The sequence below is a fragment of the Parasteatoda tepidariorum genome, chromosome 6 (assembly GCF_982258835.1).
Source record: "Parasteatoda tepidariorum strain Cologne lab strain chromosome 6, Ptep-v5.0, whole genome shotgun sequence".
In the NCBI taxonomy this organism is placed as follows: Eukaryota; Metazoa; Arthropoda; class Arachnida; order Araneae; family Theridiidae; genus Parasteatoda; species Parasteatoda tepidariorum.
Genome location: NC_141760.1, coordinates 75,699,642 through 75,718,755, shown reverse-complemented (window position 1 = coordinate 75,718,755; position 19,114 = coordinate 75,699,642). Strand labels below are relative to the sequence as shown.

Genomic DNA, 19,114 nt, shown 5'->3' with positions numbered 1-19,114 from the left:
ACTAATGTGTTTTAAAAATAAAGGAAAAGTTCACTTAAAAGTAAAACATTTTTTAAATTATTTGTTGAAAAAAACATAGTTTTGAAACATAGTTTGACCTTTTATATATTTATTTAAAATAATAAGGTTGTCTTGACTAATGGTCAAATTCTATACTTATAATAAATGTAAGTCTTGTTTTATTTATTTATTATTATTTTCTTTTTTGAAAATAAAATTTACTTAAGATTTATTGGTTTAAAAATAATACTGACTACATAACAAATTAGTAAACGAACACATATTGAAAGAGTTTTAAGAAAAATTTTAAATATATATACTGAATTTAATACTAGCTCTATGGTTAAATTATTAAAAAGCATCAAAACAATGCTTAAATTTATTTTTCAGAAGTTTAAATTATTTTTCTGAAATTTCAATTATTTTTCTGAAGTTCCAAATTTTTCTGTTATTTTGATACTGAATGCAAATTACTTTGTGAAGTATACACATAAAATAGTATAAGGGAGTAGTTTAAAAATTGAGGATAAAATTCAGTTATTACATAATTTGATAAATTTTGACAGTGGTGAGTGCCTTTTCAAAACTCAAAGTACCCTTTTCTGTGAGGAAGCACCCTGCTCTTTTTTACTCCTAGGGAGAAAACTCAGCATCTACTTACTAAATAAGGCTATTCTATCCCCCTTTTTTTAAACATAATATTAGCTATTTAAAGTAATATTGATTTGAAATTCATCAGAATTGAATTAAAGAATAAACATCTTTTACGTCATTGCAAATGTGAGTCCACTCCTTTGCTTTTACTTTATTTGTTTTGAGAATAACAAAATCAGCTATTTATAAATAATTCCTTTTATAGTTAATAATGACTTACCAACAAGAAATTGGAGTGATTAAATTCTGGTTGTTTGTTTATGATGCCCACCTTTCTATTAAAATTACCCTTTGTTTTTGTATTAAATGTTTTATATTTTTTAGTATTTACTATTTTTAAATCTGTTATTAAATTTGTTGAAGTTTAAATTTGTCTGTTTTGTTTATGGAATCCAGATTTCTCTGTTTCTGAGTTTTTTTAACAGAACTTTTTTTTTCTTCAAGCTATTGCAAAGAAATAAACGCATTGCCTGGGGCTAAAAGAGAACTTCCTAACAAGCCATCAGTCACAGTCAATACAGCTGAAGAAAGCTCTATGAATATCAGTCCATATGCTGTTGCTGGTTTTGTTGCTTGCATGGGAGTAATGCTAATGCTTTTATACTTTTTCTTTAAATATCTCAGTAAGTATGTTTTACATTTTATTTTTCACTTTACTAATATTTAAAGGGTAACAAGGGAAAAGGAATTCGAGAATTTTTTTAAAAAAAGTGACACTTGTTTATATATTGTCTAATTAGTTATAATTGTATTTATTATTGATAAGGAGCAACAAATAAGTTGTAATGGAGTTAAAAATAAAATAAGCTTTACACTATGCAGAATCTTTAAAAAATTGCATATTTGCCAAAAATAATTCGTATTAGGTATTTTTTTTTTTCTTCCTTGCACAGAATCGGTGTTTTCATTAAATTGGGAATCTATTGGAATTTATTTGTTCAAAAAAAAAAAAAACTATTCAAACTATTTCCCTCTTCGTTATAACTAAAGTATATTAAAACATATGTGAACATATTAACCTATAAAAGACTGCTTTATTGTGAAAATGTTTAATGAGAAGATTGTAATTTTTTATCATATTGTCATTATTAATCTTTAATTAGATTTTATATCTCACATTTGAATTCACAGTTCTGGAGCTAAGTCTAGTTTTGTCAGGAATTTGTTATTGGTATGTAAATACTGAAAATAAGTGAAATAAGACAAATTATGGTTTTCATTTAAATGAAAACTGAAAGAAACTGCTACAAACATAGAAAATTGCTAGTAGAAAAAAAAATTTTTTTTTTTTGTAAACAAAATCTAGTTATTTTTTTTTTGTTTGAAAAGCATGATGGGATTATTATAAAGCATTAATTTAATATTTATAAATTCTTGTCCTTTTAATAGTTAAATCAATACATTGTTTTACTAAATATGTATTTTTAAAAAAAAATGCTCTTTCTCTTTATTAGCATTTTACTTTAAATAATATCGTCAAAGCAACCAATATATTAAGTAAATAATAGATTATTGGTTGGATCTAAATTTAATTACAGGTTTCAGATCCTAAGGCTTTCAGAACTTATTTTCCTTTTCCACGGGACCTTCGGGCTCCGGAGAGCGCCTTTTGAGAACTGTCGGCTTAGAGCAGTGATTCTCAACCTTTTTTTTGTGGCGGCACACTTTTAACGATTTTGAAATTTGACAGCAGATAATGAAAAAAATTGGTTTAAAAGTTGTTTACTTACTTATAATACACTGTGTTAAATAGTTTGTAATAATAATTTTGAATGTGAAATAAAATAATATGTACTACAAAAGCACGTTTATTAAGGGATTGATTATTTCTTTCAACTAATTTTTTATTAGTTAGTAACAGTTATTTATTTTGTTTTACTAGTTATTAATTGTTAGCTTGTTTTCTATAGTTATTAACTGTTGTTTTTTTACATTCTTATTTTTTTGTGACTTCTCATTAACTATTTCTTTTGCTAATTATTAATTGCTAACTTATTTTTTTGTTAGTTATCCTTTGTTAATTTGTTTTTATAACTATTAATTGCTCAGCTTACTTTAATGATTAGCTTTTATTTCCGTTTGAAAGTTAATATTTAGCTTGCTTTCCTTTGCTAATTTATAACTTTAATAGACATTAAATTTTCTACTTATTTCAACATTTTTTAAAATTTTGTGTCAAAGACAAGTCTATCACTGACAAAGATGTTCACGCGGTTGAAGCGTGGAGAAATTATAAAAAGTATATATATATGTATTTTTTATATATATATATATATATATATATATATATATATATATATATATATATATATATATATATATATATATACACTTTTCTTTAATTTAAACTTTACTCGTAATAAAAAAAAGCTTTATAATTTTTATTGTACTATTTCTAATATTTGCCGCGACACAGTGCTTGAGAATCACTGGCTTAGAGTTTGCCCAAGCTTGAGATATGCATCAAATAAAAGCAAAATTTTGCATCCTTGTCATTTTTTCCTTTGATGCTGAAGCAAAGAAATTAGTCATTAAAACCTTTTTGTCACAATTAATGAATTAATTTTGCTTTTTTTATACTTAATAACTGCACCAAATGGTGTTTAAAAATCCAAGCCTACCCAAAGCCATAATTTTTTTCTTTTTTTTTTTAGTAACTGAGCTTACCTCATCTTTACTCTGTACTCACACAAAATATTGATTTCCAAATATCTAACTGAGAATGCTTGCATGGAGGATGTAATTATTGCTTTCCAAAATTGATTTTTTTGCTTTGGTTTTATGTTCTAAATTGCGAATGAAAAATATTTTTAAGGAATATTTTTATTGCTTTCTAATAAAAGTACTAAAATATTTTTATAACATAGTATAAATTAAAACTATCATAATTGTAAAAAATTTTAAAAATTACAGATTTTACCTTTTTTTTTTTACCATGTTCTCATAATTTATATCATTTTACTATTTCAAATATTATTTTTTTGATATAATTCAAATAATTAACTTCACTTCTTACAGTTTCTCTTCACTTATTTCTTTTTCCGTCACTTATTTCTTAAACTTTTTTTTTTGCAGTTTACTTCATAATTGGTTTGTTTGTGTTAGCAAGCATCCTAGCTATACATAGTTGTTTAGAGCCATTTGTCTTAAAAATTAAACTTGGTTTCTGCAAGTAAGTATTTTTTAGTTGCAGTTTAAGTCTTTTTAGTAATTTATATATCTATTCCGATAAATACATGCTTAAGTAATTGAAAATAATACTTTTTTTCTGGATTTTATTCATCTTTAACTATGTTTGATACCTGATTAGGTAAGATGAATCTACTAAAATTAATATTTTGATAAAATAGGTTTTATTAAATATCCTTGGTTATCTGCTGCTCAAAGCTTTTTTATTCTGAAATTATAGGTTATATGTTTTTTTGGCTATCACAAATTATACTGATAGTCTTTTGTAGATCTCTGTGATGCTCTTATAATCTCTGAGCTGCAATTACCTAATAGTTTATGCATTAAGCTGCCATTTTGGTTGAAGTACTTTGGGTGTGATTTGAAACACATCTAGCTCTAATTTGTGTAAATGAGCAAATCTTGGAAGTAAAGGCCACTTGTACGCCTTGTGTAATCACCTTCCCACGCCATCATTCTGTTGTTTTCAAAAATGTAGAACTATAACCTCTACGATCCTCTTAGCTCACAACTGGCTGCTGCAAGTTTACTTTTAACTTCTTGCCATGTGCTTGTTTTAAGTTATTGCTTTTATATATGCTACTGCCTTTTAATCATAAGTTGTACTGTTCAAAATTCATGTTTATAATATTGGAGATTTAGTATTTTAATAATCTCTTAATGCCTTTATTTTGCCCCATGGTCCTCTTGGTTAACAAATCATTGTTGCTAGTTTAATTTCTAGCCAAAATAAGAAATTTTTATGGCTTTAGGATTTTTTTATAGCTGTGGGAATTGAGTGTAGGATTTTTTATTTATTTATAAATTTTTTTGGCGTATTCAGAAATTATATTATTTGCCTAAAAATTGAAGGAGTTTGCAACTTTTTATTTTTTTAATTCGTGTAATATGTTTTTCAGAACTGTATTTCGTTGTGGTGCTCGATCATGCAACATAGATTTCCGCCAAGTATTTCTTGCTTGTTTTGCAATTGCAATTCCTATATATTGGGTTTGCATTCGTAATCAGAGGTAAGCTTATTTTTATGTTATATGTAGGGTAAATTGTTGTTTGATTTCAATAAGATTTTAAAATATCTAAAATAATTTTATATGTACTGCAATGAATATATCTATTTTAAATTGAAAAAATTGGTTCGCACAATTTGTTATTTTAAAAATAAACGTTTTAAATAGTGTAATTCAAAGCAAAATAGGTATAAACCTAAAGATCTCAGATTTTTGTTAAAACTTTGTTTAAAAGTTGAACTTTAATGTGTACTAAGAAAAATATGTTTTATTTTTATAATTGTTCACCCCATATTGCTGTTGCAAAATTGCAAGTGATTTATATCAAAATTTAGCAACTAATTATGTTATTATTATTTCTTATGTATTGACCATTATTTCCTTCTTTAAAAATCGAGCATATCCTGAAACTAGAAAGAAAAAAAATTTACAAGTGTAAGATGGAAAAACTGTTACTCTCCTCACTATGATACACTTTTCAATTGCCTCACAGAATAATCTTACTAAGCGGACAAACAAGGGGTTTAGGATGCTATTGATAAGTAATCAAGGTAAATTGATCTGTAAAAATTCTCTTAAGCAGTAGTAAAGAAAAGAGGAAATATTCATTTAAAAAAATAAATAAATAAATTATAGCAATAATTATGTCACATTATGAAAGAACTGTTATGAAACAATGCATTTTAAAATTTAAAAAAAACGTTGAATAATAGTTTGAAATTGTTTTACAAACATTTATTCAAGTGTGGGAAATCTAAATTAATTTTTCACCAAATGAAATACCTATTTCCGAAGTGAATTTTATGTGGTTATTCTTATTATAATTTTTTTAATGTTATCCCTCATGTAAAAAATTATCTAATTGTTCTTACTTTAGAACCTATTAAAGAGGTGTTCATTCCTGTTTTTCTTCCACTGCAATTCTGCTGCTGTATATAATAAATATGTAACAAAAAAAAAGTTTCCTGAGTTTTTGTAAACTTTTTGTGAATTAATAGTTTGATTTATTCGCAAATGAACTAGTTCTTAAATTGGTGATATTTTGACGAGTTCATAAAAATAAGCATTGGTGGTAATAATTATGAAGTTTGTACAGAAAAATGTTTAATTTTTAAAGAATTGCTTTATGTTTTGTTATTTGGAACTGTTCTTTTTGACTTGTGATTTGCATTAATTATTATCATTCTTAATCTAGATATGCTTGGATATTACAAGACACACTTGGCGTTGCATTCTGTATTCATATGTTAAAATCTATCAGATTGCCGAGCTTTAAGGTAATATTATTTTTATCTTTGTTTTATTTTACTTTGTTGCTTTGATTGTAAATTAACCATTTTACAAATTTGGTGTTATTTGGAATTGAAAAAATAAATAAAAATTTTTTTGTTATATGAGAATATTTAGTTTCATAATTCGAACATTTACTTCTTTTATGCTATTTAATTGTTCGCATACCATTTTTTTTTATTAGATAAAATGAAAATTATTATATCTGAAAAGAACTTTCTAGGGGCAATGTGAGCAACATTGCATCATTATAATGACTGTCTATCATTATGACAGCCTTAGCCATTTTGTTATTGTTACTCAAAATTTATTAATTAAAAGGAATATAAATTTATTTTTTTACTTATTAATTATTAGAAAGTTTTTTTAAATTTTTTTTTTAATTGGGAAAGGGATGCAACTATGTATTTTTGCGGCTATTTACCCATTAAAACTTCAAAACCAAATCTTTCTTTCTCACTTAATCATGTAAAAACTAGTTTTTTTTTTTTCAGTTTAATTTACTCACTTTAGTGCACTTTTTTAGCACACTTTTGATGCAACAGAAACTATACTCAATCTATTACAAATATATTTTTGTATTCTTTAAACATGTAAATTTGTTTTTTTTCTTTATGCTAAAATTTTGCTATTTTCAGATTTGCACAGTACTTCTGGTTCTGCTATTCTTTTATGATATATTTTTTGTATTTGTTACACCATACTTAACAGTAAGTAATTTTCAATACTGTTTTTTTGTGTGAATTTTCTAATTCATTTGAATAATTATCTACATTTTTTGATTAAAGAATTTTTTTACAGCGGTAAGTTCTTTTAAAATATTATTTACCTACTTCAATATGTGTAATAAAAATCTGTTTAGTCATTTAATAAAAAAAATCAAACTCTCCTGAACTTTAACTAAAAATTTTTAATTTCCCTTGAGAGTTTTTGTGTTTTAAATTTTATATATTGTATACGATTTTCTTCTTTCTGAGCAAATTTTTTCAGGATTTAAGCATCAAAATTTACAGGTTTGGCTATTAAAATAGTTAAACAGGAAAACTAACCAGTGTGTCATTAGAGAGACATTAGTTTGCTATATAAATGTATTCAAATTGAGATCAAGATTTTGTAGTTGTATTAGAAAAATTTGTTTTCAGACAGTTCAGATTTTAATTATAATAAAAAAGTCTTACCATTTTTAATAAGCGATTTATTTATTATTTTTTTTTTTTCATTTACAAATGTTTTAAATTTGATTATATTAGTTTCCATATGCAAAGCAAAATGATTAATTATGAGTTTTATTAAAATCATTAAATGTATAATTTTTCTAATGTGTCTAAAATATGCTTTTATTTATTTTTCCCCTTTTGACAAATGAATTGAATAAAATGATTTGAAATAAAATTTTGCAGCAATTTTATTTTGTTGTTGTCTTGAGTTGTAATAGAAATACTTAATATTCTTATTACTTTGTAAATAAGTTTTATTACCTTTTGCATTTTGAAATTGTTGCTGTAGTTTGAGTTTGCATGCTTTTAATGTAATTTCTATAAACACTCAGGAAGATACATCTTCTCTTGATTTTTTTACTCTTCAATAAATAATTAAATTTTATCTATTTCTTTGCATTTAGTTAAGTCTTCAGAATGTTCTTGGAATAGTATTTATTTATTTTATTATTGTTGTAGAAAGGTGAAAGTGTAATGGAAGAAGTTGCAACTGGTGGCCAATCTAAAGAAATGGTAATTATTTAAAAAAAATTTTTCACTATCTGTTTAAATTGAAATGTTTTGCTGCATAATCTGAAATATCTGTCAAAAATAGTAGTGGTTAGAGCTAAACTGGAAAAAAATTTAAATCATTTTTATTTTATGTTATAGAAAATAGTGAATATTAATTGCTTGCATTGTAAGGATAATTTTATTTAATTTAAATTTTATTGTTATGATGCAATGGCTAATAAATTTTATGTTAAAAAGGCAGAAGGATTTTCAGGTGTGTGAAAGAAAAGAAAGGCACTTTTCTGTTAGTTTATAAATGTCTGTTAATAATTATAGATGATAATTTTGGACGAAATATATTTGTGCTTTATTACAGATAAAATTAAAAAATTTCAATTGCTTGCAGGTTCCAATGGTGCTTAGAGTTCCACACTTCGGTATTGATCCATTGGCTATTTGCTATCAGCAGTTTTCCCTTCTTGGATTTGGAGACTTGTTAGTTCCTGGTATGTATATTTTTAATTTATTTACATATTAACGCATTTATATGCATTTGAATGTGTTTGTTTAGTTTTCATCAAAAAGATAAAGGATTAATTGAGTTCAATACTTGAATTTGCAATATTGGTTTTTTTTATTTAGTTTTTTATCCCTTAGTAATAAAACATTTGTAATTATCAATTGTGATGATAAATTATCAAATATTATTATTAATTATTATCAAATTGTGATGATAAATACATTTTGTTCACCTCACAGGCCTTTTAGTATCATACTGTCATGGATTTGATCTTGTCACCAACAAGAAAAAGATCTATTTTCTTGTAACTGTAATTTGTAAGTACAATTTTCTACAAACATTGCATACTCGTTATTAAAATATTTGATTGTCCTATACTCTTAACAGCTCTGCTCAATGCTATATTTTTGTCTATAATTTTAGCCTTTGCCATTGGTCTGCTGATAACTTTTGTTGGACTATTTCTTATGAATACTGCTCAACCTGCTCTATTATACTTAGTTCCTTGTACTCTTATACCTCCAGCAATTATTGGATGGTGTCGGGGAGAATTTTCTTTGCTGTGGAATGGTTTTAGGGTAAGTTTTGTTATGCCACAAAGTACTTTGTGAAGAATTTGCTGTTGAAAATTATATTTAAAATTGGAGAATTTTCTTTCTCTAGTCTAGCCATTTATCTTTGTCATACAAATATTTGGTTTTATTTTGCTAATGTTATATTTATATATTTTATCTAAAAATTTAAATGTAAAATTTACCATATTGTTACAGTATTAGAAATTTTGGCTTAGAGTACTTTTAATTTATTGTCAGTTAATTTCTGTGTACTTGCTATTATTTTATTTAAATAAATTTTTAACGAATTTATTCTCATATATCTTTACCAACGCTATTACAACATAGTTTTTTTTCCTCCAAAATTTAAATAATTGTAAAATGAAAGTAGTTAATAAGTAAATAAAAAAAGTTTTATTTACACCTGAAATTAAGTATTTTCTTAGATTCTGAAAAAGAGTGACATGTGAGAATTAATGTCACAAAAATTTACAAATGTTTTTTCCAAGTTATGTTAGCAATGTTAAACAGCTGAGTGTGTAGCTCAAAAATCAGGCTTTAAAAAACATATATGATAACAAAAGTTTTAACTTTTCAATATAATTTTGATAAAATTTATAATGGCTATACTTTTTAATGCAAATTTCCAGGTACTATAATAATTGAAAATATAGAATGAAAACAATTAAATTTGTGAAAATTTTCTCTCTCTTCTAACATATTCTGAATTAATATTTCTGAATAACAAAATTAACATGCTTCTAATTCTTTCTTCTAAAATATTATAAAATTCTCTCCTACTTGACATTGATGGTTTATTTTTGTTAATTTTAATTTTCTGTGTAATATAAAAGCGCTTCAACTGATTATATCATGTAGGATAATAGCATTAAATGTTAAATAAAATTACTATTTCTATCTTACATACTTTTGTTCTCAATGATTAAATATTTTATGTTGTCCATGTACCTGCTACATAAAAATTTACTAAATCAGTGAGGGTACTCCTTTATAAATATAAATCTAAAATTTTTTGGTTTAATTTAAGTATAAGTGGAACATTTGTAAAAACTGGAAATTGAAAATTCTTGCAATTAGGAAAGACATGAAATTGTCACTTGGTCAAGTTTGACACAAGGCTTCACCCAACAAGCCCTAAAGGAATTTTTGGATATTTTTACATGGAAACCTGCCAGGAGATGTTGTTGTGAGGTATTTAGGGCACTTTTTGTGATGGCCAGTTTTCTATTTTCTGTGTGAGCTTGAATGGCTATTGTTTTTAATACTGTCAGTGAAATTAATATCATGGAAATACTCATAATTTAATTAATAAATTAAATATGAATCATTCATTAGTTGACACTATATTGATTTTACATTTTTTTTTCTCAAAATAAAAATTTTAAAAATTATAGGAAACCGTAAAAAGGAGTGTCTCAATTATTCAAATGAAATGTGCAAATCATTCAAAATGTGTTAATCACTAAAGTTTAAAAATAATGATTAAGGTAATTTGTTATATTTTTAAATATATTTTGAGTTGAACAAACAAATGTAATCTTTCTAAAGTAAAAGTTTTAAGCAAGATTATTTAACAATTTTATATGTAATAATAAGTATGATAAAAAAAAACTTTCAATTTTTAATAGTTTAGCATTTGTAGTATCTATCTGTTATACACTTTGCCCAATTAAAGTCTTTATAAAGGTTAGGCTTCGCAATGTCAATCATCAGTCAATAGTTGAAAGAAACATTTATTGCATTTTTACTTTCACCGAAATATATAGTCTCATCATTTGCATGCTTAATTTTTCACCTTAGCGAAAACTCATTTCCCCCCATAAATTGTGTTTGCCAGGGATGCAGAATATGCTCGTTCGCACGAATGAAGTTCGGAGGAAATTCAGTTAGCCCTGGGGAAATTCAGGGTTCAGTTAAGTTATAAAAATAATTAATGTAAGTAAAAAGAAAATTTTATGGTTAAAAAAATGTGGTGCTTTACAAAATTTTCCTTTATTAAAAATGATTGAATTAAAATTAAAAAGTTGAAAAAATCTGTAGATTTGTAACATAATATTAAGGTATGGAAATTAGCCCTGCTTTGAGTAATCACGTCTTGGTACTCAATTTGCTCTGAATCCATCATAAATCCATGCGGAGTTAAGTTCATTTTTATTTATATATATCTAGATATTTTATCAGTTGATATTGTTACAGCACTCAAAACTTAAATAACACAGTTAATCATTGATTTTTTGATGCTGCGATTGTTTGATATCATTATTGGTTCGCTCACAGTCTTTTCATGCAATATTATTACAACACGTAAAACTTGAATTGCCAGGGACTTGAATTTTGAAATCACCTTTTGCCATGAAAAATTCATGTAAGGAATTCATAGAGGATTGTCTGGAAATTTAAATACCAAAAAAAAAAAAAAAAAAAAAAATCTCAGTAAATAAATTTTTTTAAAATTTCTAAAAAAATATATTTTTCCACAAATTTTGTGTGAGACACTTTTTGATGCAGAATTTTAGTTCTTTTTTATCAATAAATTGATATCTACTTGAAGTTTTTATTTTTTTTCTTATTACTACATTAAAAAAAAATTAGGAATAAATTGATTTAATTATTAAGAAATATTACAGGATCAAAGTCAAACATTTTTATCTCTTTACTGCTATTTACCTGAAACTTTTTTTGTATAAATAATTTTAAAAAATTATTATTGTAATTTTATCTTATTTTTGTAATAAATAAATAAAAAAGAATGTCAAAATGTAAAAAATAATAATTCTGAAAAAATATGCATTTGCTGTGTTTTTAAAAAATGAAAAATAAATATTAATAAGTACAAAAGAATATCTTTAAGTAACATGTCCTAAATTATGCTTAAGTTCATTAGGTGATATAAATATTTTTTGTACTTAAGAATAGTTTAACAAAACATTTGCAAAATTAGATATAGGCTTTCATTCTTAAAATGTTTTTACTTTGTATAGAAAGTAATTATAAAGTCAAAATTGCATTATGGTTTTTTTTTTTCTCCATTGTTACTAAATCATTAAAACTATTTCATCAGTTTTTATCATTACCTAAAAACTGTTTTAAGGACTATCTAAGTTTATTAATTAAATTATGAGATTTTAATTGATATTCATGACTGCAACTTGTTCTTCAAATGCTGCAGAAAGATCTACTTTCCTTTTTGTTTTAAATACGTTTTCCAATTGCATGAACGTGTAATTTGGCTGTTTTGATTTTTTTCCTTCTACTTTTTTTCTTCTTGTAATGGAAGTATTGTGCGTGAATCAATGCAAGTGATGTTCTATTACACATTTGTATTATTTACAGAAATTCTTAAAATTTCCTTTTTTGCATGGGATATGCAAAGTTATGTTATAGTTTCATTCTTTTTTTTTCTTTTGTTGCATCAGTGGTGTTAAAATTGTAAATATGTGTTTTGTGATATGTATCATAAAGTTTTAAAATATTAGTTTCATTTCATTACAGGTTTACCACTTTTTTTAGGAGAGAATATAATGAAATTTATGCTTTAGTTTTTAAAAGCTTTTCTTGTTTATTAAATATATTTTAATGTAATTTTCACTGTCTTACGTTTTTTTTCTTATTTTGAAGTTAATGTTAGGTATAAGTTAGCGTTTGAAAGTAATGCTTCTTGTGTTTAAAATATTTGTATGATCAAATCCAAAATATTGGGGTCCTATCTAATGAGCAGTACTTCCTGACAATAGCTAACTGTGGTATACTGCTTAATGATTAACTTATTGACTATATCTGTTATTAAATTTATTCTAATTTTTTAATTTAAATTCATAAGTAAACATAGGTTGGGTTTTCTTCACAGTTTTTTTTTAAATTTTATTTATTTATTAACATCAAAAAATAAATAAATATTATTTATAAATACTCATCTCTTTCTATTATTTCTATATCAATCTGAAAGATATAACCACAATATTTTGAAACTTGATTTCTTGTTTGGTAATATGCATATTTTCTTTTTGCATATTGGATCATATTTCTTTATTTTTTTCCACATAATTGTTGAAATTGTTTGTCTGAAATCTAAAAATAATTCCATGCGAAAAAATATTTTTTTATAATTTTATTGTTTATCATTACCAAAAAATTTCAAATTGTTAAGTATACAAATGTATAACACCATTTTAAGCTGCATTAAAACCAAAATTTTATGAGAATTGTCAAATAGTTCTTGAAGAAAAAAAAAGGTTAAAAATATAACTTCCTTAAAAATTTCTTACTCAGAAATTATTCAATCAATTTGATTAAAATTTTGGATTTCGTCAATTAAAATTATGTAACAAATTTTATACTTAGCAATTAAAATATTTTGAGACCATTGTTAAATAATTATAAAAGAAATTTTTTTTAGCTGGAATCATCTTAGGATAAACAAGTTTAACAATTCTGTGCAAAAAGTTTGTGGTTTTCTTATAGAGTTTAATAGATATGGTACATCAAAAAGTGATATTAATATTAAGGGGCTAAACTTTCTCCCTGTCAAACTATTGGGATCATAATTTTCAGATTTGCTCTACCTTATTATTTTGTCAGAGAACTATAGTCAGAGAAATCGTTACTCGCCTCCGTGACTTTGGTTCACAGGTGCCCACTGGGTAACGCGAAATGAGTAACACCTCGGGCATCTTCTAAGGCAAAACGAATAAAGTTCAGTGCCTGTCATTCAAAAAAATAAAAAATAATAGTCATAGAAAATATATATAGTTGGGAAAAAATAAATTTTTTCATCTGATTCTATAGTAAATTTAAAATGTCATCTTCCTCATTTAATATGTTGACTGTTGCATCACTCGTATTTAAAGGATACTTATTTGATTTACGAAGTTTCTTCGAAAATATTTGCATAGATAGCATGTATTAAAACTATTGAACAACTATAGAAATATCTTATTAAACAACATTTGCAGTGTTGGTTTGGAAATCTTGGGCAAAATTTTTTCCATGCTTTTTTTTACCTTTGATTGTTTCTTTCCACATCTCTTATTTGAATAACATCATTTACATAAATGTCTAATGCTGACTTTGTCAAACAGAAAGCTTCGTTATATTTAGGTAAACCTATTAGTTTTGAAAATAGTTATATTAAGTCTACTTTAACACAATTTGGTAAAGCAAAGCTTTTACAGCTGAATTTGAATACCAAATTTTCCACACCATATTGATTCTTTTTGCTATGACATAGGAAACCACACTTCCCTTATTATATTTAATATGAGCTGGGGTGTTTCATTATTGCTTGGTTTGACAGAGACTTTGTAGAAAACACGTAAGACGATCAATGTGTTAAAGTTACACCTTCTTATCATTAGGATAGCAGCTTAGTTTATAGAAAATATGACGATAATACAAACACCGTATCAAAAATTATTTAGGTGTTTTTTTTTTTATATATATATATATTTTGCACACTGTGCAGTTTGTTAAAATTTTGGAAACTAGCCGATCATATTATGATTGTAATTAAGCACAATAGTTTTGAAAATCCTCTCATCTAAGAATGTATTTTTAAAATCTTAACTTACAGGTCATAGAAACTACAAGAAAAAATTTTCTTATACTTTACATTTGTCTTTTGTTACTTATTTGAGTTTGGAAGATTCATATTTCTGTATTTTGCTTAAGAATTATAATTACTCGCTTTTATTACATAATACTAATTTAAAATATTTATAGCATATTCAACCAACTAATGTCTCAGCTGATCCCGAAGTACTGACTGAAAAAGATGTTCCTTCAGATGAACCAAATAATCCTGCTAGCTTGCCCACAACCAGTAAAAGTGTTAATCAAGCAGATGGCACTAATGAAAGGAATAATGAGAAAAAATGTTTATTGCGATAACAGAAAGTATCAATAGTAAATGCTGTTTAATTTTTGTTTACAAATTTAATTTAAATGGCATGACAAAAAGTGTTTCAAAATTATAGCCAATTATACATCTATCTTATTTATGTGTGATATATGATGTTTTTTAAAATTTTATAATTATGTTGTTTACATTGTTTCATGATCAATGAGACATATACTTATATTACCATATAATTAAAACATTGGTGTCCTTTTCATGATGTGTGGAAATATCTTTTTTTTTAAGTACTTGAAACATTTTGTGGTTCATAGAATTTTTTTTCCCAATTTAAATAATGATCTAAAATATCAAATTATTAATTTTTCTAATTAAGTAAAAAATTTATAATTAGACCTGAAAATAACCTCTTGCCAAGTGTCTAGTCAACAAAAATGTAATGATTTAAATAAACAGGCACTCCCACTAAAAAAAAAAAAAAAAAAAAAAAAAAATAAGAGAACATCAAGATAGAAAGACTCCGGAAAACAGAATTTTCATCCTTCAGTATTCATCAGTTTTTGATGGAAAGATTCACATGGAATGAGAGTCTTTAACAATTAACATGTTTTAAAGATGTAATATATTCAATAAATATATATTTTATTTCCTCAAATATTTTTAAGTAAATTTCATTAAAGTCAGTATGTTTAACTAAATTTCTGACGCATATATATTATTATTTCTGAATTTACATTTCTTGGCTGTAAATTATCTGTAATATGAATTTTTTTTTAAAACAAAAAGATGTATAATTTAATCCAAACAACAACAAAAATTGGTTAAAAGAAAAGGATCAATTGAAATTGGTCACATGATCATTAAGTTAGAGGAAAAAGTGGCTACTAAGTTATTGAGTTCACCAGCCCAATGACTACTAACTGGAAAAGTAAATTTTCAGGTTTAGTTATAATAGTTTATTTTTACAACACTATATGGATATTATTTATAAAGTCTTTAATTCAGGATTTTCTTTTTTATGAAGAAAAAAACTTATTTTTCCAGTGTCAATCTATTTATTCAAAGCTAATTTTCTATGTGAGAGGGAGGGGAAATGTATACTTTTACACTTGGTATAAAATCAAACACACCCTAACAAAATGAATCTCAATGAGATATTTTTGCTTGAATCAACACAGTTTTTATTCATTTAGCAGACAAACAATTTTAAATCTGTATTATTATATTTTGAGCATAACATTGAACAGCCTAGTTGGACACCATGTTGAACATCAAGGGGTTTAGCCAATCTAAAATATTTAAATTTGTTTTTTTGGATTAATTAATGTATCCAAAGCTTTAGCAGAAGTGAAATTATGTAATGTAAAATAAATATTTTTGCTGAAGTATGTGTAGAATCTTTTCATTATTTTGCATAGTTTTGGGGGAATTGTGAATTTTTAAAAAATGACATGTGCTTAAAATTGCATATGTTGCTGGTACAGTACACAAAAATGCCAGATGTCAGTGGGTAAAAATATTATCTTGGAATTTTTTTTCCATAAGACAAAGAAATAAATCAAATTTATGAAAAATACTTGATTGAACTGCTAAAAAATTTCCTTAAATGTAGTTATTAATCTCACCACTAGAATGGCTTTACCCCTTAAATTTTACTTGCAAATGCTTGCTTCCATTGACCACCTTCAAGAATGAGACTGGAAATTAGGCTTTTCATTTGTTTAGATATTTAGTAATAATAAATTACAAATATATAAATTGCTTTAAAATTTTATAAAAGAGTTAATAATAGATACATTGCAACACATTTTTATACTTTCAAATACTGTCTGCAAAATGAAAATATTTAAAAAGAATTATAATTGAAGATGCATTAAAATATTATAAGTAACCTCCTTTGTTTTCCATTATGAACACTTCGAATAAAAAAAAATTTATAATTTAACTTTTCTTTAAGTTTTCTAAATTACAGTATACAAAAAAAAAAGAAAAACATATGTTGTTTCAACAGAATTGAAAAACTTTATATCGGGACCAATGTTATTTGTATATATTTCTAAAACATATTAGTGTTGTTTTGATATGTTTTAATTTTTTTTAAACCTAGTTATGTAACTGCAGTGTTAATCAGATAAACATATTATTATTCTATATTTTTTAACACTTAACAAATGTTTGATAGAAAATCTGTTTCAATAATAAATTGAACATATATTTTTTCTTCCAATAATTAGAAGACAAATAAAATATTTATGATACATACACAAATTGATTATCTTTGCACAATTTTTCTTTTCTTTCCGAATTCTTTTATATTTCTACATAATTTACAAAGTTTTTAATTTTTACCTATATCCTATTACATAATTGTCCTAAGTTCTAAATAGGATTTTAAAAAACATTTTGTTGCATAATAAGGATCAATTAGGGCTACATCTCTAAGAAATCTAAAATTTCCTGGTGATTTTTTAATGGTATAGTCCAAATTGAAAAAATAAAACTTTAACCCTTGTTTTTCTTTTCTCACAAAAAAAAATTGTGACTGTCTTAAAAATAAAAACAGCATTGCATATTAACTTTGATAAATATAAAGCTATTGTGAGTTAATCGTTTTCTAGCAGTTAAATTTCAGAATAGTTGTCACAGCAGTAATTAGGTTGAATTAAATGTTGTGTTTAAAGTCACAAGGTTGGATAACAATGAGGAAACCTGTGTCTAAAGGGCGTCAGATAACCGAAGGATCTGATGACCGAGCTTCTGATAATAGAGGCATTATTGATATATATATTAAGAATTTGGGCAAGCTGCAACTATGCATGTGTAATAAAATACAATATGAAATGAGAAGTTCAATAATAATAAAAAAATTCATTAAAAATCTTGATACTCATTAACTTAAAATCTTATTGATAATTCCATGGAAAAAATGGTTATGGATAATAAAATAAAATGTTACACCATCAAGCTGAAGTAAGAATGACAACATTAAAGCTGCTTACTTAAGATCTGTTAAAAAGTTGCATTTGTTTCCAGGACGGGAGTCAATACTTAACTCTCGTGTAATTTTTATTATGTAATTATATATGTTGTGAATTCTTGTGATTGAACTGTGATTTTAAAAAAAAATTAACTAGATGTATTAATTTAGAGCCATTCAAGAGCTCTGTTAGTCATTGTTTTGTTGTATTATATAAAATTTTATTGTTATATTTCAGAAAATGTTGCATGCTAATGTTATACAATGTGTTTTGAATTGTAAAACTTCAAGAATTAAAAATGTGCTAAGAGTTAATTGTGATAAAAAATAATTGTGAGATGTAAAGCTTACCATCTTGTCAACTTTAAAAAGCCCGTCTTTTCCTTTTAAGAATTTATTGTAAAAATATAATTATAAAAATATGTGAGCTTGCATTGTCTGTATTTTTAAAGAAAATTTTGAAAATTACGTATAAAATGCTGGCGCATCAGATTATTTTCATTCATTCATCATTTTATTCATTTGAGAAATAAATGGTGCTCCTTATATAAAAATTTAAAGTTAAATTATGATATTTGTTAACCTTAAAATAAGATAATTATTAAGTACAAACATTAACTCTTTTAGAATCTTGATCACATGCATGATTGGGCGATTCTCGTCACTTCACAGTCCACGGCATAAAAAATTAGGCTTTATTAATCTGGTGACCAAAAATCGCAGGGACATAATCTTGATATGGTACTCTCAGATTAGTACCTATAAACTCGAAGTATCTAAGCTTATGGAAGTTTTATTTTTTCTTATTCTGTCGATCCTGAAGGAGTTAAAGTATTCACAATTGAATAAGTTTTATACCATTAATAAAGTCATAAGAAGTGGAGAGGAAGAAAGATTATTTTGTTTTCATTAAATCATTCCTGAATATACATTCTTGATATAAAAGCATTTTATACTGTAATATAAAAAGATTTTCATGTGATGCTTTTTAACACTGCAATGTAAAGGACTGTTATTTGTAAATAACAGAATATGTAGTTCTATTTTAACTGTTGTATTGTGATAAGTATGTGGATTAAATGTTATGAAATTTTAAATGTTTTCTTTTTGTATTATAATTATCGTACACATCATTAAAAATTTAAAAAGTTTCTGAATCTTCAAGGAGACATGGCAATACTCACTTCAGTTAATGTGTCAATACAAAATTTTTTTAATTTTGAAGCATCCAGCTTGCACCGGTAGATGGATCATGGGTCAGTCTTCTTGCTGTCATGCTAACTGTAGAAGGTTCTTTTTTTTTTCTCCATGTAATGAAAATGTGGGTTAGGTCCAACAAAAA

The 19,114-nt window shown here is 25.2% G+C and overlaps 1 protein-coding gene across 2 annotated transcripts in view; it reads left to right on the top strand.

Moving 5' to 3' along the window:
* Positions 1-18,869, top strand: part of LOC107452505 (signal peptide peptidase-like 2A) — a 36,503-nt gene extending 17,634 nt beyond the window's left edge. The window contains exons 6-15 of one of the 2 annotated variants that reach the window (XM_087166066.1): positions 1,099-1,277; positions 3,730-3,826; positions 4,743-4,853; positions 6,046-6,127; positions 6,779-6,850; positions 7,817-7,870; positions 8,256-8,355; positions 8,609-8,686; positions 8,793-8,947; positions 14,663-18,869. In XM_087166066.1, coding sequence (XP_087022192.1) covers positions 1,099-1,277; positions 3,730-3,826; positions 4,743-4,853; positions 6,046-6,127; positions 6,779-6,850; positions 7,817-7,870; positions 8,256-8,355; positions 8,609-8,686; positions 8,793-8,947; positions 14,663-14,830 — 1,096 coding nt within the window. In that variant the 3' untranslated portion in view covers positions 14,831-18,869. Of the gene's footprint in view, positions 1-1,098; positions 1,278-3,729; positions 3,827-4,742; positions 4,854-6,045; positions 6,128-6,778; positions 6,851-7,816; positions 7,871-8,255; positions 8,356-8,608; positions 8,687-8,792; positions 8,948-10,021; positions 10,312-14,662 lie in introns of those variants that run through there. The other variant, XM_087166067.1, reaches the window with a different exon arrangement.
* Positions 18,870-19,114: the final 245 nt, after the last annotated feature.